Consider the following 24,851-nt stretch of genomic DNA (forward strand, 5'->3'; position numbering starts at 1 on the left):
CCATATACATATTTATTAGTTATTTATTAGTAAACAGTAGACATATTTCTAATAATTTCCACAATACACGATAGTATGACGATAAAAAATATGCCAAACATTATGTTTGCAATATCTAGCAAGCACGACCTGACGACCGAGTAGCCACTCCCGTTCATTAACAAAAATCCAAGAAATAATTAAAATGGCCAAACATGATGTCGTACGCAACCAAAAAAATATTTTTCAAATATTTATTTACATTCATGGTTCCCTATTATAATAATCGGAGGGTGGTATCCTGTAGACGCGCCCAGGGAAAGAAACAGAGGGTATAAAAGGGATGAAGAGGCCAAGCTGAAGTTCAGTCAACTTTAGAACATCGAGAAGAGATGTTGTTTTATGTTGTAATTATTGGAATTTTAAGTTTTTCTTACGTATTGGGCGTTAATGATATGTCAGAAGAGACCTGTGAGACTTTACCCTCCGAAATCCACTTGACGAAAGGTACGAATTCAATTTACATATTTTTTTTGACTATTTTGCTCCTTAAGAGCGTAGGCGCAAAAATTCGGGACAATGCTTTTTAAATGCATTCACTTTTTCGAATCCTGAGAAAACTAGTACCTAAGTATTGTTTAAAAATTTAAACGCAGAATGAAAGATTACATTATTACCGAGGGCCGAAAGTCCCTGAACACTTCTATGTTTATTTTAATACTTTACAGGGGTGAAAAGGAGGAGAAAATTTAGTGTGATTTTTAGTTTTAAATATCTCATTCAAAAGAAACTTTTTGTTTATTATAAGGGACTTTCTGCCCTCGGTTGTAATGTAATCTTTCATTGTGCTTTTAAATTTTTCAAAAATATTTATTACTTTTTTCAGGATTCGTAAAAAATGAATGCGTTTAAAAAGCATTAGCCCGAAATTTTGCGCCTACGCTCTTACCCTACTTTTATGCATTGCTTTATAATAGAGAATTGATTATTTTTAATAATTTTCTCATGAAGTGTCGAGGACTGCGATAGATTGGGCTCAGTTAAATGTGAAATTATCATCATTATAGTGCCGGAGCATACAGTAATCCTTTTTTCTAGGTGGATTATTCCTGTTTGGTTTATTTCTTATATATCTATGTGTCTGCAGGTCTGCATCGTTGGTTCTGTGTTTCCAATTTTTTCTGTTTTTGCATGTTGTCTTCCAGATTTTTTTTTTAATTATTTTTATGTCTATCTGTCTCTATCTGGTTTCACCATCTTATCATGGGTCTTCCTCTTTTTCTTGGTTCCAGGGGTGTCCCGTTCGTGATTCTTTTTATCATTTCTGTGGGTGCGCTTCTCATTATGTGGCCTGCCCATTCTATTCGTCTTGCTTTTATGTATCTTGCTATGTTCTCTCCTCCCATTTCTTGTTGAATTTCTTTATTGGTCTTTATTTTTGTTTCTCGGTCGCTTGTTCTTTTTGGTCCCAATATTGATCTAATTATTTTTCTTTCTACTATTCTTAGATCTTCTTCATCTTTTTTTGTCAGCGTTGTGGTTTCCATTGTATACGTGATAACTGGTCTGATCAGTGTCTTATACGTTCTAAATTTTGTTTGTCTACTGATGTTTTTGGATCTGAGTAATTGTTTAATCTATTTCTCTCCTGTATTCTGTTTTTGCTGCTTTTCCTATTATTACTCCTAGGTAGTTAAACTTGGTTACTTCTTCAAACTTATATACAGTTGACTGAAAATCAAAATCACAGGCTCAAAGGAAAACGTTTATTTCTTGAGGGAAAAGGCGCAAAATGTCGTCTGTCAAAATTTTCAATGTGTTTTAAATGTATTCATTTTTTTCGAATCCTGAGAAAACTAATAAGTATTTTTGAAAAATTTAAAAGCAGAATGAAAGACTACGTTATTACCGAGGGCCGAGAAGTTTCTTTTGAGTGAAATATTTTCAATTAAAAATCACACTTAACTTTCTCTTTTATTTTCACCCCCGTAACTTATTAAAATAAACATTATAGAAGTTTTCAGGAACTTTCGGCCCTCAGTAATAATGTAATCTTTTCAAATTTTTCAAAAATATTTATTAGTTTTCTCAGGATTCGAAAAAATGAATACATTTAAAACACATTGAAAATTTTGACAGGAATAATTTTGCGCCTTTACCCTTAACTGCAAGTATATAATACATTCATATGCTCCTTTTCAAGGGCATTTTTCAGTGCGTCACAAATGATAGAAAAAAAGGTAAGTCCGTGATAATATACATTTATTCTAATATGACATTTTAGTTAAATCTGATAGTTGTCACATTTTATTTGCAAGTTGGCATAAAAACACATCAATTGTGTTTATTGCCTTTATAAAATGTTATTTTCTTTGATTTGTATAGTCTTATAAATTGTACAGATTATATTCATAGATATAATATTATCTATATAATTCGTGAAAGAAATCGAAAAACTGTGACGCACTGAAAGATGCCTATGAGAAAAAGAATAGGAGGCATAGATGAACACTACTGGTTTTTTGGAAAATATACCACCAAAATCTGAACTAATAAGTGAAATTGGCCAATATTCAGACGACTGATTGATGTCATTAGTACATTCATGGCTTCTCTAAAAACGAGCCAACAAGTTAAATATTACTTTATTAGATTTTCATCCATCTGTAGCAGTTCCCTACCTAAACTTAACGCTTAGTACAAGTATAGTAGGAAGATCGAGAACATCAACATCTAAAGTATTTAGATATACATAATAACTTTAAGATGGTATGGGCATGTTCAAAGAATACCAGAAAATCGATTTCCAAAACAAATCCTAACATAACAACCTCATGATAGAAGGAAACGAGGAATGCCTCGCCATAGTTGAAGAGAAGGCATAAATCAGGAAATAAGAGACAACGAAATAGAGGAAAAGCTATGGACGGATCGAGAAAAATGGCAATTTTGTCCTAAATTATACTTAAAAGTAAATTAAAAGTAAAACGAACTAAAAACTCAGTTTGATTCAAAATAATTCACATATTTGAAGATTTATTTTATTTAATCTGAATCCTGTGATTATACGTTCACTTTCAGAACATTTTGTGATCTTAGTAATATTTACTCACAGATAATCTATGTCGACATGAAATATTGCATAAGAAAAACGTTTACCAATGCTTAATATACGAGGATATCGAAAAATTCTTAACGTACTACAGAAGCAGACAAATTTCCAATACAGTCTTAATTTTTTGACATTTTAATCAATGTTTAAGCAATTAACTCCTTAATTTAACCTACATTTATGAGAGTTAGTGAACGAAAGTTCATAAAGCGAATAGACCTCTCAGACCTATTCGTAGTACCATGACCAGGAGTAGAATTTAATACTTAAGTATGTAATATTCAATTTAAACCAACCCACTGCTTGGTGGTAAGGTTATATAGCAAGCAAGTACTTCAAAGTTCACTGAAGATGGTTCAATAAGACCGAAAATGTTCGCTGTGAACCATGTTTAACAATAATTATTGTTCTATTTGCGTTTTTTACTTAATGTTATGTATTAAATCTATACCAATTATACTAGAATTTCTTACTTCGTTGTAGGTAAAGTTTTTAAAACTGTAAAATATTTTCTACTTAATAAAGACTTTTATCTACTCTATCTCATATAGTGTGTAAGTTTTTAGTTTGTGAAAACTGTCATTATAGATAGCATTGCGTGAAGTGTTTAAAGTGTGCGTGAAGTAACAATGTATTTTAAATAGGACTTACTTTTTCGCACTGTTTCTAACACACTTTCATATAATCAAATATCCTTAATTTTCGCGTTGTCATGGTGATGACATAATGAGCAATAAGTTACGACAAAAGTTTTGACAGTTTTTGGTTTGAAAGAAGTTAGAATTTTTAAATGTCAAAGTTCTAAAAACTGTAGAATAGAAATGAATTCCAGTGACGAAGAATTACAGTTTTTTTATTTGTTTATGGTAGAGTAGATAAAATATTGTATGAAACTGTGCGTGAAGTACTTTTTGCGAACTTAATGTGTAGCACTCGCGCCGCTGTCGCTCGTGCTTTAAGTATCGCGTGCGTTCGCAAAAAGCATACTTCACGAACTGTTTCATAAATAACTATTTTTTGAATACTTTTATTTAGTTTGTCTGTTCTAACTTTTGTTATAGAGGAGTACGATGAATTGGGAAGACTTCAGAGAACCTGCAACGGTGAAATAGCAGTCAATAAATGCGAAGGATCCTGCAAGAGCCAGGTACAACCATCTGTTATCACACCTACAGGATTTTTAAAGGTAAGTCTAATACTGATGCAATTTTACTGTAATATCCAATAATTTATGAGAAAAAGGTTACTTAAATGCATTTCCATCGACTTAAAGCAAGGGTACCTTTTAGTACTAGAATACCTCAAAATATTATAATTTAATATTCCAGTGCCAAAAATGCTTAAAGTTAATGGCAAAAAAGTTATGTGATAAAATAACCGTTGCCCTACCCAAAACGGACGCCTATGACCGGAACTAGAAATTCGAAATTTATGGAATCGATCTATCTCTGGAAGATAAATAGGCGTACCAGTTTTCGTTTTTCTAAATATAAGTATTCTGGAAGTATTTAAAAAAAAACTAACTACATGACGCCATCTTTAAAGAGCTCTAGCACCCTTAGGGCTTGTTTATATGCAGGCGGTTTGCCAACGTCGACGACGCGATTTACCTGTTTTCCCCCTGTTTTACTTGATCTCACCCTAATGCCGCCTTTGAAGTCACCAAGATAAGCAGGGGGAAAACAGGTAAACCGCGGCGTCGACGTTGGCAAACCGCCCTATATGAACAAGGCCTTAGGAAGGATTTTCGGACTAGGTGATTTGGGTTAAACCGTAATATTTTGAGCGCAGGGATCTACAATTAAAATATTTCCAATTATTAATGAAACACATTGTATAACAAAAAACTCACTCACACTTAAAATCGTAAATCTTTATCGTATAAAGGTACAGTCTGTCCCAAAAGATTCAAAATATAATATTTATGAAAACGGAAAAAAAATAAAATTAATTTAAATTGCAGACTAGGAAGGATCTGTTTTTAGGTGGATGTAAGAGGTGGCATTCGGATTTTTGCGGATAAAGTTAGGTGATAACTTCGTTAATAATAATTGACTTATGCTCCTTCTCAAATATGCCCGGAACATTAATAAAAAAAATATTTAAAAATTTCAAAAAAATTCGTTTTTTTCTACTTTCTTTGCTTATAACTTTAAAACGATTCATTTTGGAACAAAGTCGTATAGGAATAAAACAAAGATTATTAAACTAAAAGGGAAGTTCCCTAGGTTGGCTGTATACCATATAGTTAAAAAACTCTAACATGAAGTAAAACCACTTCTATGTAAATTGGTATATTTATTAAAACTTCAAAAATCCCAATGGATTGAGTAAAATATGTCCAATTCAGAACGTTTTCAGACCTATCGGTCCATCATCAGTGAATGTGCATACTTGCTAAATAGCCCCAGAACCAAACAATGGTTGAATTTAAAATTCGATTTACATTATTTAAAAAAATAATATTAAACAGGCTAAACGCCGATGTTACAGGATATAACCTACGGGAACATGGTGAAACCCTACCAAAAACTCAATCAACCATCTTAGGCCAACTTTGACTATGATGGTTGATAGTCAAAGTTGGCCTGAGATGGTTGATTGAGTTTTTGGTAGGGTTTCACCATGTTCCCGTACGTTATACCCTGTAACATCGGCGTTTAGCCTGTTTAATATTATTTTTTTAAATAATGTAAATCGAATTTTAAATTCAACCATTGTTTGGTTCTGGGGCTATTTAGCAAGTATGCACATTCACTGATGATAGACCTGATAGGTCTGAAAACGTTCTGAATTGGACATATTTTACTCAACCCATTGGGATTTTTTAAGTTTTAATAAATACATATACCAATTTACATAGAAGTGGTTTTACTTTATGTTAGAGTTTTTTAAAGATTATTAAATTTTATATCAGATATGATTGGTTAAAAATGTCTTAATTTAACACCCTTGCTGCAAAATAGCAATAAATATAAAATAAGGGGGCAAAACAAGCCTGTCCATATTCAATGTTTTTCCATCACTTAGGTTACACATGGAACCTTCCTAATTCGTTTAGAAAATTTTTGTAATGTGCTAAAACCGTCCACCAAATTTCATTAAAATTGACTTACTAGATTTTGCATAATAATTTTGCAATCTAAACTTTTTTAAAAAATTAAAAATTTTTAAAATCTTGCCCAACAAAAACTAGAACATACAAAGATTTGTCAATTTTTTTACATATAAAGAAGCACTCTACCTATCTAAAGCACTTTACAGAATTGAAATCGGATTATTTAAGCAGCCTCAGCAATGTTTTCAAGTTATAAACAATTTTTTGGCTTATAAACAAATTAGTGCTCTGTTCAGGAGGGGGTGCTACGGGCTCCTTTATTTAGATGGACTTACCCAAGTTTTTTTTATGTATTTTGATCAGTAGAACACGAATTTTTTGGGTAACAGTTGATCCGAATGGCGATAAGATTGTTATAAACAAAGAACTTGAGGAATTACATAACATCGATTTTTCGCAAAATAAAACATTTTTTGTATTTCTTGGATAATTCTAAGCAAAAAAATGTTCTTACAAGTTTTTTCGTAGGATACATAGTTTTCGAGATAAACGCGGTGGAACATTCAAAAAATCGAAAAATTGCAATTTTTGAACGAGAATAACTTTTGATTAAAAAATAAAATAGCAATTCAGCTGACAGCATTTGAAAGTTTAAGTCAAATTATACCGGTTTTAATTATTTGCATTGCTAAAATTAATTTTTTTATTATTAACGAAGCTATTTGTTTATAAGCCAAAAAATTGTTTATAATTTTAAAACATTGCTGAGGCCCCTTAAATAATCCGATTTTAATTCTGTAAAGTGTATTAGATAGGTAGAGCACCTCTTTATATGTAAAAAAATTAGCCAACTTCTAAATGGTCTACTTTTTGTTCAGAAAGATTTTAAAAAATTTGAACTTTTTTAAAAACATTTACATTGCAAATTTATTATGCAAAATCCATTAGGTCGATTTTAATGAAATGTGGTAGACCATTTAAGTAAGTTATAAGAATTTTCTAAGCGAATTACTAAGGTTCTAAGTGCCACCAAAGTGGCTAAGAAACATTGAATAACAACAGGCGTATTTTGCCCCCTTATTTTGTATTTATTGCTATATTGCAGAAAAGGTAATACCTTAAGACATTTTTGACCAGTCGTATATCATAGAAAATTCAATTATCTTTATTTTATTTCTGTACGACTTTGTTCCAAAACGAACTGTTTTAAAGTTGTTATAAGTAAAGAAAGCAGAAAAAAATCAATGTTTTTCGAAATTTTTAAATATTTTAATTTTTTTATTAATGTTCCGGGCATATTTGAGAAGGAGCATAAGTCAATTATAATTATTGAAGGTGTCACCTAACTTTATCTGCAAAAATCCGAATGCCATCTCTCACATCCAAAAATACACGCTTTTTTACAGATTAGTCCTGGTCTATTGTTGTTTTGTCAACAAATACTGGGTCGATCAATTAGACCCAGTCGATATTTAACAAGCTTTTTGAGTTTTATGGACTCAATACGTATTGTTAACTTTATAATTTATAAAAATATGAATTGTAAAGGCGGAACTACATCAATAAAAATTTATGCTATACGTTGTATTTGACGCAAATTTGTTCGTGTGCGCTGAACTTTTTGTTGTCTGGGACTGTGCGCAGCATAGAATAACCCAAAAATATTTTCGTGACGAACAACGCACGTTATCCGTCGTGCTGTCGGTTTTTCAGTTGACTTCAAAGAAATTTGCGCTGCATAGCAATGTTAGTGTGGACTTGATTATCCATTTATGGCTAAGTGGATTCGGCGGTACAACACACGAACTAAATATTTACGTCGTAAAAATACTTGACCAGATATAAATTTGCGCCGCAAATATTTTTTCTGTATTTTAAAATACAACACTTACACAAATTTTTATTGATGTGGATACGTCTTAATAGTACATTTTTTTTTGTAGGAATGCTACTGTTGTAGAGAGAGCTTCTTGAGGGAGAGAATAGTCACCTTATCCCACTGCTACGATCCAGACGGTGTCAGGCTGACAGCAGAAGGAAACAACGCTATGGACGTCAAACTTAGAGAACCGTCCGAATGCAAGTGTTTCAAATGCGGCGATTTTAGCCGATAAAATCAATTGTCTTTGTTTTATACATCATCTTAGGGTAGACTAGCCGTGAAATAAACGTTCATAAATTAATTTTCCAGTATATTTCATTTATGTATCAATCAAAAACAAGTTATTCGTAATATTTATTTGTAAAACGCGAATTTCTTAAACATTTATACCTAACATTGATACCGCCACTTTGTTGCACATCCTGACCGATTTCCGTTTCTACTATACTTAGTGTGACCAACTCCAATTCAGTCCAATCTGGGACAAGGCCTAAAAAAATACCTGAAATCCGGGACTTTTCAATGAAAATCGGGCCATTTTTTAATATAGAAACTTAATATCAGGGTTTTATTGATTATTTAACATTTTTATGTTGACAATGATATTTTTATGGGATTAAGCCACAATTGGTTGTAATGATAATTACATTTTTGTTAGTTTTTGACGCTTCGATTTCCAATCCGGAAATCGTTCTCAAAAAAAGAAAAATTAGAAAATCAGCTGATGTTGGATTTCTATGTGAATATAAATTGAGATGAATATAAAAATGTAATTATATCATTATGTACAACCAATTGTGGCTTAATCCCATCAAAAATAGAATTGTCAAACATGCCACAATGCCACATGCTGATTATTTCTTACTATCATATTTGTCGAACGATTAAATTTACTTAAAAATGATAAGAAAACCTTTAAAAATCAATCCATTCATATTTTAAATTGACCCTAACGAACAAAATATATTCATTGTTTACATTGTTTGTTTCTTAAAATATACAATTTGTCTTGCAATGAAATTTGCTTTATAACAATGACGATGACCCACCATGAATTTTTTCGTCCCACCAATTCAGTTTCATGTGAGTTCTTAGAAGAATAGCGTATTCAAAATTTCAAAATAGAATTTTACCAAAAAGTTGAAAATTCGGATGGCCCGGAAGCCTTGTCCGGGACGCGACTTCGTAATTCGGGCCATGTCCCGGATTTTTCGGGCTAGTTGGTCACACTAACTATACTATAATTTTATTGTTGCTGTTTTTTATTTTTCGTACAACTGCGTCTAGATTTTAAGCCATCAATGTCTTTCTATCTATGTCACTTTAAAAATTATTTCTTGTGCAATTATTTTTTGTAATATCATATTTTTGTCATACGATGTATCTAAACCCACTCCAAATTTATTATTTTCTGTAAAAATCTCTTGTGATGATAAAATCAAATTTTTCGATAAAAAATGAATATACTCGTCCAGAAAACAGTATAAACATTTTAAATAATGGTTATATTAATGAATTATATTCTTTATTCACAGTTCCTCATTTTGCACTAAAAATAATTATTTACTTTTATTTAACCCGCTTGTGATGTAAGAATATACAATATTTTGCAAAATAAAGTCTTTTAAAACAATGTTTATTCCTTATTTGTTCTTATGTATTCCTTAGGAAGAAATCGTGGACAATGTACTACACAGTGAAACAGCATAAACTATGAAAAAACCCAGCTATATAAAGAACTGATAAAGATAATAATGAAGCTAAAATTAACAAAGGTCCAGGTGCCGACAGAAAAACACCCTGTCATTAAAAGAAACATGGGCAGAAGCAGACTTGGCAATTGGGACCGTGCAAGTTCGGCAAAGCGACCCCTATTTCTACGCTCTGTACTATCATTCGCACTTTTAATTATATTGGCCAATTATATTAGTCCTGGTTACTGGATAATTGTCAAGGCCATCGTCCAAAAAAAATAATAAGAAGAAAAAATAAGATTCAGGTTATGTTATGAAAACATCAACAATTGTATGTAGTAAATAAAATTAGTTATTAAAATGCAGTACTGCAAGCAAAATACAATTAATTAAATTTACCTTTATATAATAATTGCATATCATATCAATATTGTGGAGCAATATATAATTTTTCTGCTTCATTGACAGAAGGTATGAAATATACGTCAATTTGACAATTTCAATTGACAATATGAATTATTTAAGATAGTTGCAATATTTCTCCGCGACTCGCGCAGGGTCGTTTCTCGTTTCCCTTTCCAAGTACTTGCACACCGCGAATAGTGTAGCACTGAAAGAGAACAATGAATCAAGCATAAGAAAAAGATATAGAAAAAAAAAACAAGAAGAAAAATACAGTAACACTATAATGCGATCCTAGAACGTCTCAACATTGTTGAGACCAGGGAAAATGAAAGAGAAATGCAAATATACAGGATCGATATACTAACACTACAAGAAGAAAGATTGAAGGCAGAAGGAAGTATTAAAAAGAAAAATTACAAAATGTACTCCTCGGGAAAAACAAGCAAGGGGACATGGTACAGCATTTATGGTCAACAATAAGATAAGGAATTGTAGAATTCAAAGCTTTAAATGGGCGATTGTCATATAAAAATAGACGACAAAAATGCACAATAAAACGATAAAATTGAATTATATAAACAACTATTGAAATACGATTATACGTACAAATGACACAGTCCGAATGCAAAAGTAGTTAAAAGAAAATCAAAATAAGGAAGTAACAGGGAAAGAAACTATTTATGATAAGACAAACGATAACGGCATAAAAATTATACCACCTAGCAGCAATAATAAACAGTTACATTTAAGCGTTAACTTCAAGTCAATTCAAATTTATTGATCACATGCGACATTATTCAAAGTACATGTATGAGACAAGTCAAAGTTACAGACATACATCTTAAAAGTATAAAAATTAATAAATACGATAAAACATACTTAAAAGTTATTTTTAGAATATGGCTCTAGCTCACAAATGTATTGATGTACACACCGCCGAAAGTTTGGCTGATGTAAATTCATTCGTATATCTATTGGTAATTTGTTAAAGAAACTTATGGCTGCATAATGTGTGCTACCTTTGGAGAAGCTGGGTTACTATGGGGTCAGGGGAATCGCCCTGAAGCTTATAACGTCGTATTTGTCAAACCGTTCTCAAGCTGTAAGTATACATAATTATATTTCTAATTTCAAACCTATTAATTGTGGCGTTCCCCAAGGCTTTGTCTTGGGACCACTATTATTTATAATATATACTAACGATCTAAGTAACTATATGCATCCTGTGGAAACAGTTTCCTTCACAGATGATACTACTTTTATTTATTCAGCCAAGGGAAGTGGAACAGGATCATACATTTCAAATTTTGTCGAAAATAAGGCACAAAATTGGTTTTTAGCGAATAAACTTCAGCTTAATAAGGGCAAATCCCAACATTTATGTTTTAAAGGTATGACAGATACCTCAAACTTGGATAACGTAAAGTTGCTTGGGATAACAGTGGATAGTAACTTGACTTGGAGACCTCATATAATTAACTTAAGTTAAGTTCTACTTTGTTTCTCTTAAGACAATTAAGGAAAGTTACTACTATAAATACATTAAAAACAACTTATTATGCACTATTTCATTCGCATATTAGCTATGCAACTGTTCTTTGGGGTGATTCATCTGACTCCTTGGTGATTTTCCGTCTGCAAAAAAGAGCAATACGAATTATATCTGGCGTGAGCTATTTGGAGCATTGTCGCCCCTTGTTTTTTAAACTTAGTATATTACCTTTACCGTGCCTATATATTTTCAGTGTTGTTGTTGAAATGCACAGGAGATCTGTATCTCTTGTGAAACAACATGATATTCATAATTACAACACCAGACAGGCAGATAATATCAGAATTAATCGTTACCGTCTAACTAAGTCCAAAAGAAATTCTTTAGATTACAAGCTTTACAACGTGTGGCCAGGATATATAAAAAAGTTAAGTCTAAAAATGCTTTTAAAAAAACCGTGAAAGAATACTGAATAAGAACTGTTTTTATTCAGTGGAGGAATACCTTGAATATTTCAAGTTTCATTGAAGTTCATGGAAAGTACTCATCTAATATCTTTTATTACTGATCTGTTATACGGTACTTACATAATTTTTATACTATTTAAAATTGAAATTTTTGTGATATACTTATGTGTGAAATTATTATTTGTATATTTTAGGTATTTTTTGTGTATTTTAGGTATATTCTAATTTTATGTATAGATAGGTTTTTACTTGTTTATTTTAAATCTTTGAAGTCTGACTTGCTACAAACCTTGTAATTGTGTAATGTAGTCAAATAAATTCATTCATTCATTCATACCTTCCAACAAAACAGAACGATGCTGTGGAAGAATAAAGTGATTGTCTCGGAATCTTGTTGAATAAACATGGTTAAATTGAAATTTATTAAATTCATAAATTTTGCAATGTAAATAACGGATGGACGAAAATGGACGAAAGTATATACAGACCAGGAATTGTAAGAATATTGTTTTGTCTAAAGATGCCTCTAAAAGAATGTCTAAATTTCATTTCAAGCCCAGAAGAGAACATAAAGTAATATTGCTGATACCTGGCACAATGGCAATGAGATAGATCACATAATAATATCAAAAAAATGGAAAACAATAATGCATGACATCAGATCATATAGCAGAAATCAACAGACGTATATATCCAGCAAATAGAGCATACTATGGATTAAAGAATCTTTTATTGTCCAAGTAAAAAATACTGTGGAATAGCTTTAAGCCGGTGAAATATGATATTCTTCAAATATAGATATTAGGTCTAACGTTTAAGAAGCGGCCCTTTGAAGCATCTGTGTTTTTACGGTCAGACCTCCCGCATATCTATTCACAAGTTTCGTGCAAAATCTTAGTTTTAGTTCGGTAGCTAGCAGTGTGTTAGTACTGGAGTGTACGTGTGTTAAGTGATACGAGTGTTTTGTTGCTGTAATTATTTTGAATATTTGTTTAGTATTTCGTTTGGAGAGTGTCAAGTGTTAATTATTGTAATTTAATTAATTAATGTGAATAGTGATGTGGCGCCCGTGGGATAATGTAAATATCGCGTACGATAACGCTGATATTGTAGAAATTGCCAGTGCTAGTGTGAATGTAATTACTAAAAAAAAAGAGCTCGTAAAGAAGATTCGAATGCATTTAAATGCAGAAACACAGCTAGTATGTTTGAATGTATACAAAAATCTACGTACGAAATTCGGCTTCGATGAAACACTATTGGCACAAGCCACCTCTGATTTAACAGAAATTCCACTTTCTAATGTATATAAAATAGTTAAAAATGGACCCTATCATCGCAAGAAACGATGTGACTACAAATTTTCAAGACCTTTAAATCCTTCACTCGTAAAACTATTCAAAACCACAATATACGACTGCTACAAAAGCAATGAAATACCTACTATAGAAATAATAAGAAAGAAATTGGAAACAACCGGTCGAAATATGAACTGCTGTGAGAAAACTCTTCAAAATTGGATACAAAAAATGGGCTTTAAGTTAAAAAAAAAAAAAAAAATGAATAAACGTCAAGCAATTATGGAAAGCCAAAGAATAGTCAACAGACGTAATATGTACCTAGAAGAAATTACTAAATATAGGCAAGAAAATAGGAGAATTTATTATTTAGATGAAACTTGGTATGATACCCACGATACAGTAAAGAAAGGATGGACAGATGGTTCAAGCATGTGCATACCAGAAATGCCTGCAAATAAAGGCTCGCGGCTAATTATTGTACATTGCGGAGGAAGTGAGGGATGGGTTCCGAATGCTTTAAAATTATGTGGGAAGAAAATGGAAGATTGTAACGTTGACTACCACAAGAATATGGAAGCTGACATTTTTGAAGATTGGTTTGAAAACTCGCTGATCCCAAACTTGGAGAAAAACAGCGTAATAGTGCTTGACAACGGTTCCTATCATTCCCGACAGCTCACTAAAATACCAAATACATCTTCAAAGCTGACCTGCAAAATTTTTTAATGGAAAATTATTTGTATTTCGAAGATTTTTACACAAAAAAACAACTTATTGAAGTTCTACACACGAAGCAATTTAGAAAATTATACGCTCTAGAGAGTATTGCCGAAAAGCATGGACACACTATATTGAGACTTCCCCTCTACTTTTGTGTTTTCAATCCTATTGAGTTAATTTGGGGACAATTAAAACCAAGTATAAGGCGTTCAAATACATTAAATACATTAGTGTATCCACCACCACAGAAAGAACCCAGTACCTTCTGCTCTCTCACATATACTGGCAAAATAACAACAAAAATAGCCAGATACATAAAAAAGAAACGAATAACACCAGCTTTCAGAACTAACAACAACTTAAGCAAACATATTAAAAACAATAAAAGCCGAAAGAGAAAGCAACTACAGAGTGGTGTGTACAAACTAACTTGTGGTGACTGTCCGAAAACTTACATCGGTCAAAATGGCAGAACTTTTGACAAACGGATAGCAGAACACAAAAGAGCTTTCAACAATAGAAAAACAGACACTTCTACATACGCACTTCACCTTCTAGATCATAATCATTCTTTCAATGAAGAGTTTCAAATTCTACATATTCAAAATAAAGGCCTTAAGCTATCACTTTTAGAATCAATGGAAATTAATAAATTGAAAAATACAGATATAATTCTGAATGACCAGCTCGAGACAAACAGCTCCCCACTCCTCAACCTCTTCAGTTAAAGACTTAAAAAGGCAAACACATTGTAAAAATATCACTTGAGAAAGGCACTTTGCCGAAACAGCTGTAGTAATAACATAGTTGTAATAAATTTTGTGGAAGTATAGAAAAACAAACGTTTTTCAGTGTTTTATTGTGACATTAAATACTAAATTTGACAAAAAGGTAATTGAGATAATGAAAAAAGAAGTAGCCAATATTACCAAAGTAGACTGGCAGAAAAGAATCGCCAAAGTAATCAAAGTAGAAGAATATTATAAGAAGATTGGGCACTTCCACATTAATGGTGGAAATAAATTTATTATTGAATTGGGCGATGATAGTGACGAAGAAAATACGGAAGAAGGAGAAAATGAGTTAAGTGTATCAGTATTTTAATTGTTGTGTTGTGCAATTCATTTTCCAAGCATAAGTGTACTAATGAAAAGACTCGGTTAAAAAAATATTTTTAGATTTTGTATTTTTAATAAAAAAAAGAGCGGGGACATGCTTGCATTTTGTGCTGAATTTTAAAAGTTTTGAACTGTATACCTAAAGTAATTTTAGATCTAACTGTGTTTTTATAAAGTTCTTTTAGTATCAGTAATTCTAACAATAACAAGATTAATTATAAAAGCTATTCTACATCAGTTATTAATGCAAGCATGCGGTAAGAGGGAGGTCCCTGTGAGGTTAAATGTTATTAAAAAATTGATAAAATTAATTTTAACACATACAATATTATGTCCTGCTTTAACGGTATTTACCTAAGTATAAATAAATATTTTTAACTACATATTTAATTACCAGAAAACACCAGCTGCCGGCCTAATATTAAAGAAGAACAACCCAAAGCTACAATAATCTTACCCATTACACTATATAGATTGCTTGAACAATAACATCAAACGTAGTCACAAAAAGAACGAAAATATTGATATACAGTACTCTTATCAAGCCCGTCCTCACTTACGGTCAGAAACGGTCAGACGGCGGCGGAGGGGTAAAGCGTGTTCGAGAACGTACATACCTCAAGTAGGCGTGACGAGCTGATAGCTAGAGATGAGCGTGGATTGTTCCAGAATAACGGCTGGGCTATAAATAGGAACGGATTTTGTAAATAAGTTTATTTAAGCTAGAGTTTGTAAAAGAAAACTTGTATAAATAAATAATTAATAAAGTCGTATATAAATACGAATGGCTCGTTTTATTACAATATTATTAGTGTAGTCGGCACTAAAAGAAGAATAATTAGCGATCAACATGTTGATGACACCATACTAATGTGTGCGTTTTATACTATAAACTAAAAGAAAAGGTGCTTCCTACCTTACTAATCCAGCAGATATTCAATTAATCCAACGGCAGATCGAACCTCTTGTGCAGCTCTGATACAGTGACATGTTCAGCATCGGCCAAGTATCCCAGAATCACCTGAGCCAGATCCTTCATTTCGTTGTACTCGTGCAGAGCGTCCATCTGCGGGTGGAGGTCGGTCGTAACACCATGGCTTTCTAGTTCCGCTATTTCTTTATCTAACTTGGATTCTTCTTTCAGTAAACGCTCGAATCTGGACTTCAATTCTAGGTTCGAAGACGACTCTTTAGAGTCTACCTTTTTGATCTTTTTGGAGGATTTCGACAGTTTGTGCTGACGTTTGGAACTGTCCATTTAATTTACGGCATTTGAAAGTATCTGTAACGGAAAAACAATATACAGTATGGTAATAGTATGGTGCAAATGGAAGGAATAAATTCGTTATTTCGTAAGCCGTCGACTTTAAGGAAAAATCCTGAAACATGTCCATTTTTATTTTTAAATTATCATGTTTTGGCATATCTATCATACTAGTGACGTGATTCGTCTGGGCGTTGTTATTTTCGATGTTTTTTTAATGAGAAAGGGGGTCGTGTGCTAGCTCATTTGGAAGATTATTTAATTCTCTAGTCAGTAATATCAACATTAACATAATTAAATCCACGAGGATAAAATTTCCTGTAGTTGGCTGTATACCATTTATTACAAAAAAACCATAAAATCCTTTATAAAAGGTATATTTGTTAAAATCCCTATATAGGGCTACATCACAGAACAGAACTAGTTTTCAATCGGTTGACCGATCATCATCAGTGTTTGCTCAGAATCCAACATGCTAACCACCAAAGTAAAAAATATTTGGGTAAAAACCCTTTACAAATAATCCGTCATAGGAACATAGAAAAATGATGTGAATTTAAACTAGTATGGTATAACTAGACCCAAACCCAGACATCCAAAGTGAAAGTTATCCTCCAACATCAAATTGTTCTATATGTTCCACATAATGTTCAGAAAAAATCACACCATTTTGAGCGTCGGGTTTGGGGGGAGAGGGGGGAGAAATCGGTAAATTCGTAGTTTTTTACGTTTTTCGTCAATATTTCTAAAACTATGCGGTTTAGAATGAACAACCTTCTATAGAAAAATGTTCTACATTAAATTTGAAATAAAAAAGGTTCTATGTATAATCCTTCTAAAATGAACGGTTCCAAAGTTACGGAGGTAGTATAGTATAATTGGTCCAAAAAAAGGCCTAACCCAAACATCCAAAGTAAAAGTTTTCCTCCAACACCAAATTTATCTATATAATAGTCCACATATTGTTCAGTAAAAATTTACCGGTTTGGGGGGTGGGAGATGGGGGAGAAGTCGGTAAATTAGTAGTTTTTTTATGTTTTTCGTCAATATTTCTAAAACTATGTTTTAGCGTAAACAATGTTCTATACAAAAATGTTCTACATAAAGTTTAAAACAAAAAAGGTTGTATATATAATTGTTATAAAATCAACGGTTCCAGAGTTACGGAGGGTGAAAAGTGGAGATTTTCGATACTTTTTATATGTTTCGGACAATTTATATTATTACTGATGAAAGAAATTTTCTTTAACAGTATTGTGTTTTGTAAATAAAATTTGCTATTTCAGTGGCCGATGGTATGTTAGTGATAAGCCCTTGAAGAAACGTCAACCTCACCACCCAAAAGCATCATCAATTGCCCAAGAAACCTCGACTTTTCACCCTCCGTAACTCTGGAACCGTTGATTTTATAACAATTATGTATAGTACCTTTTTTGTTTTAAATTTTATGTAGAACATTTTTGTATAGAACATTATTTACGCTTAAGCATAGTTTTAGAAATATTAAAGAAAAACTTAAAAAACTACTAATTTACCAACTTCTCCCCCATCTCCCCCCCAAACCGGACGGTCAAAATGGTCTAACTTTTTACTGAACAATATGTGGACCATACAGAACAATTTGGGGTTGGAGGAAAACTTTTACTTTGGATGTCTGGGTTAGGCCTTTTTTGGACCAATTATACTATACCACCTCCGTAACTTTGGAACCGTTCATTTTAGAAGGATTATGCATAGGGCCTTTTTTATTTCAAATTTAATGTAGAATATTTTTGTACAGAAGGTTGTTCATGCTAAACCGCATAGTTTTAGAAATATTGAAGAAAAACGTAAAAAACTACAAATTTACCGATTTCTCCCCCCTCCCCCCCCAAAACCCGACGCTCAAAATGGTGTGACTTTTTTCTGAACATTATGTGGACCATATAGAACAATTTGGTGTTGTAGAATAACTTTCACTTTGGATGTCTGGGTTATGCCATCTTTTGGATCAATTGTTATGGTATACTGGCTTGGGGAAGCGCCCTGAAAACACACATTCTCCCACTGGAAATCATACAAAGAAGATTTCTGAAAATTATTATGTCTAAACCATACACCTACTCTACAGATAGATTATATAAGGATAGTAATATGTTTGACTTGAAACAGTTATACTTTCTTTGTGTGTCTTTAAAATATCACACCATGAAAACAGACAACAATTTACCATCACATGAGCATGATACAAGAGGCAAACACCTCTATATGATTCCGAAAATGACAAAGTCCTTCTGTCAAAGAAGTTTTCTATTTCTAGCCCCAAAAATATATAATCATATCCCCAGTGATATCAAAAATACTAAGAATGTTTTTCTATTTAAAAAGAAAATAAAATCATTTCTGATGGAACAAACAAGAAATTTTTGTGACATCATTATAGTAGCTTAAATTTACATACATTAAAAAACAAAAAAAAAATAAATAAAACTCTAGAGTCACTACCAATTTCTATACCTATATTTCAAATTTTATATTGTTTTAAACTGATTTATTTTGCTTATTATTTTTATCATATTTAATAAAACATGCGTATATACACCATTCTTCAAAAATATTTCTAACTAATTCAGCCATACATAATTGTTTTAAAAAAAATTAATTATTCTTGCTTTATTGTTAAACTAAGTATTTATTTTATTGTTTTCATTATATTATTTATTCTACGTATTATCATATTTACTAAAACATAAATGTGTAGTTACAATAATTAAAAAAAACGTTCCTATCTATTTATTGTATTATATTATATTGTATTATGTTGCTATTTATGTTATTTATGTTATTTACGTTTGAATGTTATTATTTATTATTTTATATCCTATTTACCGAAACAGGTGTATCCACACCTCTCGGAGATCTTCGGGTTAGTTTATTCACTTTATATGTAAATACTTAAAAATATTGTACCTATTATTGTTGAATAAATTATTATATTATTATTATATTGTATCATACTAAACATGGATGTTTAAAATATCCAATGCTTCCTGCTCTAGGTACCATTGAGCTCAAATTTGACTTGTTCACATCATGGCTGTATGGCACAGCGTACCAAACACGACTTCCCACGGAGAGGGGTTTTAAATTTAAAATTCTAAATACGAATCCCGCGATATTTCGCCAAATGAACATCAAATCGAAAAATTGAAAAATACACATTCAATATTTTTGAAAAATCTATCAAATGGCACCAAACACGACCCCCCACGGAGGTGGGGTGGGGGGTTACTTTAAAATCTTAAATGAGAGCCCTCATTTTTTTATTGCAGATTTGGATTCCTTACGTAAAAATAAGTAACTTTTATTCGAGACATTTTTTCGAATTATGGATAGATGGCGCTATAATCTAAAAAACAATTTTTGGAAATGGAAAATTAAATTAAAAATGGAAAGTCCCCACTAAAATGGAAAACTTTACTTAACTTTTTTGGTTTTAGGACCTACTCTCCACAACCCAATACGTCCCTATAACGCTCGAGTGACTGCACATTTAGCATACTTTGACTACCATTAGAATGATTAACTATTTATATGAGAAATAAGCCACAATTAAATTGAAAACGTTTCGACGCCCAAATCGGGTGTCGTTGTCAAAATACAAGATTTGGGCGTCGAAACGTTAATAAAATTATTTTTTCAATTTAATTGTGGCTTATTTCCCATATAAATAGTTAATCATAAAAATGCCACAATGAAATAGCTTCAGAACAACAATACCATTAGAATTTTCCCAGAAAACTAATTTTGTAATTCTTAATTGACTGTTTGGGTAATTAACTTAATTGATCTGTAATTCTAAATTTCGCTTCAAATATATCAGATTCTTATAAAAATATTTAAAACATTTCTTAGCATTAAGAAGTAACTTCGCCGACCCCAAAACATTACCCCCACTGGTCACGAACACGAGCTCCACCATTACACTACCACTAGGAACCACCGAGGGGTATTAGAAAACATACATTTCTAATAAAACGTAAGACAAAGAAAAAATAACCAACCAAGTCAAGCAGTGGCGCAGAATCACTATCTGAGGTATTATTATTGTTTAATTTAAACTAAATTTTATACAGTGATGAGCGCGCTAATAACCGGCAAAATATCGCAAAAGATGAAAAACAATGCATTGTAAAGCAAAAAGAGATGAAACTAGTAGAGGTGGAAAGTATTGATATTAACGTATAAATTAACATTACATTACATATAGGTCTGGATCCCGCGTATGAAAAAAAAGTTGATTAATAGCAAGCTGAAAATTTGTTAATAGCTTAAGGTTGTCTAGTCGGATAAACTTTGATATATGGGAACACTGGAACAGGGGCAGTTTTAATTGTGGAACAGGTTAAAAATTTGGAACGGTCAAACCACGAAAACGGCACATTTATTTTGTCCGACAGAATAGACTTAAACTCTCCGAACAGAGATTAAACTCTCATGCAAAAATCAGACTGCTATTTATCACCTGTCATAATTCCTGTCATTTGACATATTCTACATGTTCCACTCATTAACACGCCCATTTGGTGATAAATAGCAGTCTGATTTTTGCATGAGAGTTTAATCTCTGTTCGGAGAGTTTAAGGGCCGGTACTTTATGTCCCGGTTAAACCTCGGTTAGCTAACCGGGGTTTAATCGGGACAGAAAAGTACCTCATAGGGCCTCTTGCGTTGTAATAAAAGCAATTATAATTATTATTATAATTATTTATGAATATAATAATAAGTATAATTGCATTTATGTCTATGTTATGCATATATATCTGTCCCGATTAAACCCCGGTTAACTAACCGGCTGTTAACGGAGACATAAAGTACCGGGCCTAAGTCTGTTCTATTGGGCAAAATACATGTGCCGTTTTCGTGGTCTGACCGTTCCAAATTTTTAACCGGTTCCACAATTAAAACTTCCCCTGTTCCAGTGTTCCCATATATCAAAGTTTGTCCATCTAGACACCCACAAGCTATTAACAAATTTTCAGCTTGCTATTAATCAACTTTTTTTTCATACGCGGGTTCCAGACCTAATAGTTTCCCACCTTTAGACGTATCGGATGAGTATGACAACTGCCACTGTGACAGGAGAATTTTATAAAATACTCCTGTCAAAGACGTCTAAAGGTGGGAAACTATGTAATATAATGTTTATTTATACGTTTATATCGATAATTTCCACCTCAACTAGTTTCATCTCTTTTTATCTCAAAAAGTTAATAATATTAACGCAAAAGATGCAAAACATATTATGTCATCTTTTGCGTTATTTTGCCGGTTATTAGCGCGCTCTTCACTGTATAGTGGAAGATTATACATAATATAGTATATATAGTTCACGTCGCCGTAGCAGCCCGTGTAAAGGACACTACAGAAGAACGAATCTGTCTATTGACTTCGTATGCTCCTTCTCAGAGGCATCTTTAAGTGCGTCACAGTTTTTCGATTTCTTTCTAATGCATTAAGTTGGAAGTGACAGAAAAAAAAGTACGTCCGTGATTAAAATCATTTATAACATTTATTTTAGTTGTTGATAGATGGCGCTATAATCGAACAAAAAATGATTTATATATTATCTATACGACTATTATATCTGTACAATTTATAAGACTATACAAATCAAAAAACGTTCCTTTTTATAAATGAAATAAACACAATTGATTTGTTTTTATACCAAATTACTGTTAAGATTCTGACAACTGTCAGATTTAACTAAAATGTCATGCTATGATTCTCTAAATTCTTAAAATCATATATTACATCATTAATGACACACTGAAAGACTGAGAAAAACTTTAAATTATAGTCGTATAGATATGTAATAGGTAAATAATGGGTAAATATAGTATTTTTACTACAAAAGCGATATTACGTAGGTCAAAATTTTTGACGTAAGACAACTGTCAAAACATTAGAATGTGACTTTTCATTATTGTCATGTTTATTATAAACATGGCAATAATGAAAAGTCACATTCTAATGTTTTGACAGTTCTTTTACGTCAAAAATTTTGACCTACGTAATATCGCTTTTGTAGTAAAAATACTATACCTATATCTTTTTTTTCCAATTAATGCGCCATCTATCAAAAACTGGAATAAATATTATAAATGTGTATGTCCTACCTATTTTCTGTCACTTGTGACGCACTGAAAGATGCCTCTGTGGAGTATACCTGCGTTTTCATGCAGATTACCAGCAGATGACGACATTCAATGAATTGAATCCACGAAGTATCCAAATAAGCCTGTTCCTACAAGGCAGATGGTTGCATAAGAAGATGGTCCTACAAGTTGCATAAGAAGATCCAACAAAGTGGGTCGGTATTAGACACTCGCGTAGTGGTCTCCCCTCTGTGGTAGTCTGTTCTTCTTCTTCTTCTTTTTGTGTAGACATGACTCTGTCTGTTTTTCAATGTGCCTCCAGTTATCATTCCATCGTTTTCGTGGTCTTCCCCTGATCGTCTTCCTATTGGGAACTGTCTCTGGTTGTCCTTACTACTATATTTGTTGTCATTCGGCTTATGTGGTCATTCCATTCTATTCTTCTGTTTCTTATCCAGTTATTAATGTTGTCCACCTTGCATCTCCGTCGTATATCTGCACTTCTAGCTCTGTCCCATAGAGTCTTACCATCGGCTTTTGGAAGCAATCCGCTGTTTCAAGCAATCTTGTTGCCCTCTCTGTGTCAGGTCGTGTTTCTGCCGCGTATGTCATCATTATTGATCTGATGACTGTTTTGTAAATCCTGCCTTTCACTTTTCACTTCTTTTCCGATATTATTCTGTGGTAGTAACAGAGGAAAATATGGAACTCGTTGCTCAAACATTAGTTAAGACGCCCAAGCGTGTGACTATGTAAGTTTACGTCGCATTTTAAAGAAATTAAATTATCAACTTGTCGAAACCCAAAAGACTCCATTTTCAAACAAATAAATGTTTAAAAATAATAAAATCCTTGGATTTCTTAGTTCGGAAACAGATTCTCTCTTATACCTATTCCCCATCCTTCTAAAATTTGCAAGGAATAAAGGGTGATGAATGCAGAGACATGGGGAGTCTATATAGTTGCACTCCACAACACATCAATTCACCGAGGCAAAGATCAACAAATCTGTTTCCTAGTACTCAATACGTGAGTAAGAACGTAGGTAGATAAAGGCATTATTTTTATTTTCGATTCAGAGATCATTACCATCTTTCTATGGACCATTTCGAACTCCTTAGTTCTCATCAGGAAAGCTACCGTAATGATGCTCTGAAAAGAAAATAAACATTCAGACGCTATAGCGACATCTATTAACATAACATAAATTAAATTATCTCTGTTATCGTCCACGTTTGCATGCTCTAACGAAAGACGACCCTGACCGTAGAGTGGAATTTTTGCGAGTAGTATACTGCTTGCGCATAATTTTATAAGCAAATTTTTTAGAGTGAGTTCAACCTAAACCGACGGATTAATAGACACAATTGTGTTTACTAGGAATATGAAAACCCTTATGAAACCATTGTTCGTGAGTTTAATCTTCCTGGTCTAGTTGGTCCGTATTTTTTTTGAGAACGACGTAAATGCAGAGAATTATCGAACTGCTTATTGATTTAAAGGGTCATCATCATCAGGGCTTTTTCATTCCGAATGGAATGTTTGTCGCTCTTACCAAAGAATACTAACACACCCACGTGTTAGTATTCTTTGCTCTTACTTTCTGATTCTCTTATTGCGGTGAATCACTCAGCATTCCACTTGTGTGTTGTCAAAATTTGTTGTTTGTGATTTAAAGCGTACTTTTGAAAATAATCCAGAGTTTGCAGGTACACTATTTTCAACAATAAGGCGCTCTACCGCACTTCGGACTTGCAGTTCGCGAATACCTGAATGCCGAGTTTGGCATGTGGATAAGAAGAATAGGAAGAATTAAGTGGCCAGCACAGTCACCCGATCTAACGCCATGCGATTCTGCTCTGTGGGGTACTCAAAAACAAAGTGTTCGCCATCTCATTACGCGATATTAAACATTTGTAAACATGAATTCAAGAGAAATTCGATGCAATCCGCAACAACCCAGAATTCTTTAATAAAAGCTGCAAAAGCATAAATAAGCGGTGTCATAGCCGCATTGAGGAAGGAGGTCTGTATTTTGAACACAAACAGTAACTTTAAAACCACAATTATTTTTGTATATAAATCATAATCAAAGCAATAAACTTGGTTTCTGTATAGTTTTTGGAGTTATACTTCTTTACCGGCGATAGAGGGTGAATTTTATATGTTAAAACCTATCAGCCCGGCGCATGCGCATTATAACTTTGTTCTGATTGGATGTT

The 24,851-nt window shown here is 32.5% G+C and overlaps 2 protein-coding genes across 5 annotated transcripts in view; one reads left to right on the top strand and one right to left on the bottom strand.

Annotated features, from left to right (window-relative positions):
* LOC114324456 (zinc finger CCCH domain-containing protein 10) overlaps positions 1–24,851 on the bottom strand; it is a 64,183-nt gene that overhangs the window by 18,320 nt on the left and 21,012 nt on the right. The window contains exons 2-3 of one of the 4 annotated variants that reach the window (XM_028272321.2): positions 16,145–16,510; positions 15,846–15,910 (exon numbers count right to left, since the gene is read on the bottom strand). The gene's annotated coding sequence lies outside the window, so the exon portion shown is untranslated. Of the gene's footprint in view, positions 1–15,685; positions 15,704–15,845; positions 15,911–16,144; positions 16,511–23,718; positions 23,737–24,851 lie in introns of those variants that run through there. The other 3 variants (XM_050646269.1, XM_028272316.2, XM_050646270.1) reach the window with 3 other exon arrangements.
* The window catches only part of LOC114324479 (partner of bursicon-like), a 45,887-nt gene continuing 21,394 nt past the window's right edge, over positions 359–24,851 (top strand). The window contains 3 exon segments of the mRNA XM_028272350.2: positions 359–486; positions 4,153–4,277; positions 8,093–8,271. Of these exon segments, the coding sequence (XP_028128151.1) occupies positions 372–486; positions 4,153–4,277; positions 8,093–8,271 (419 nt within the window). The 5' untranslated portion in view covers positions 359–371.

The sequence above is a fragment of the Diabrotica virgifera genome, chromosome 3 (genome assembly GCF_917563875.1).
Source record: "Diabrotica virgifera virgifera chromosome 3, PGI_DIABVI_V3a".
Taxonomy (NCBI): domain Eukaryota; kingdom Metazoa; phylum Arthropoda; class Insecta; order Coleoptera; family Chrysomelidae; genus Diabrotica; species Diabrotica virgifera.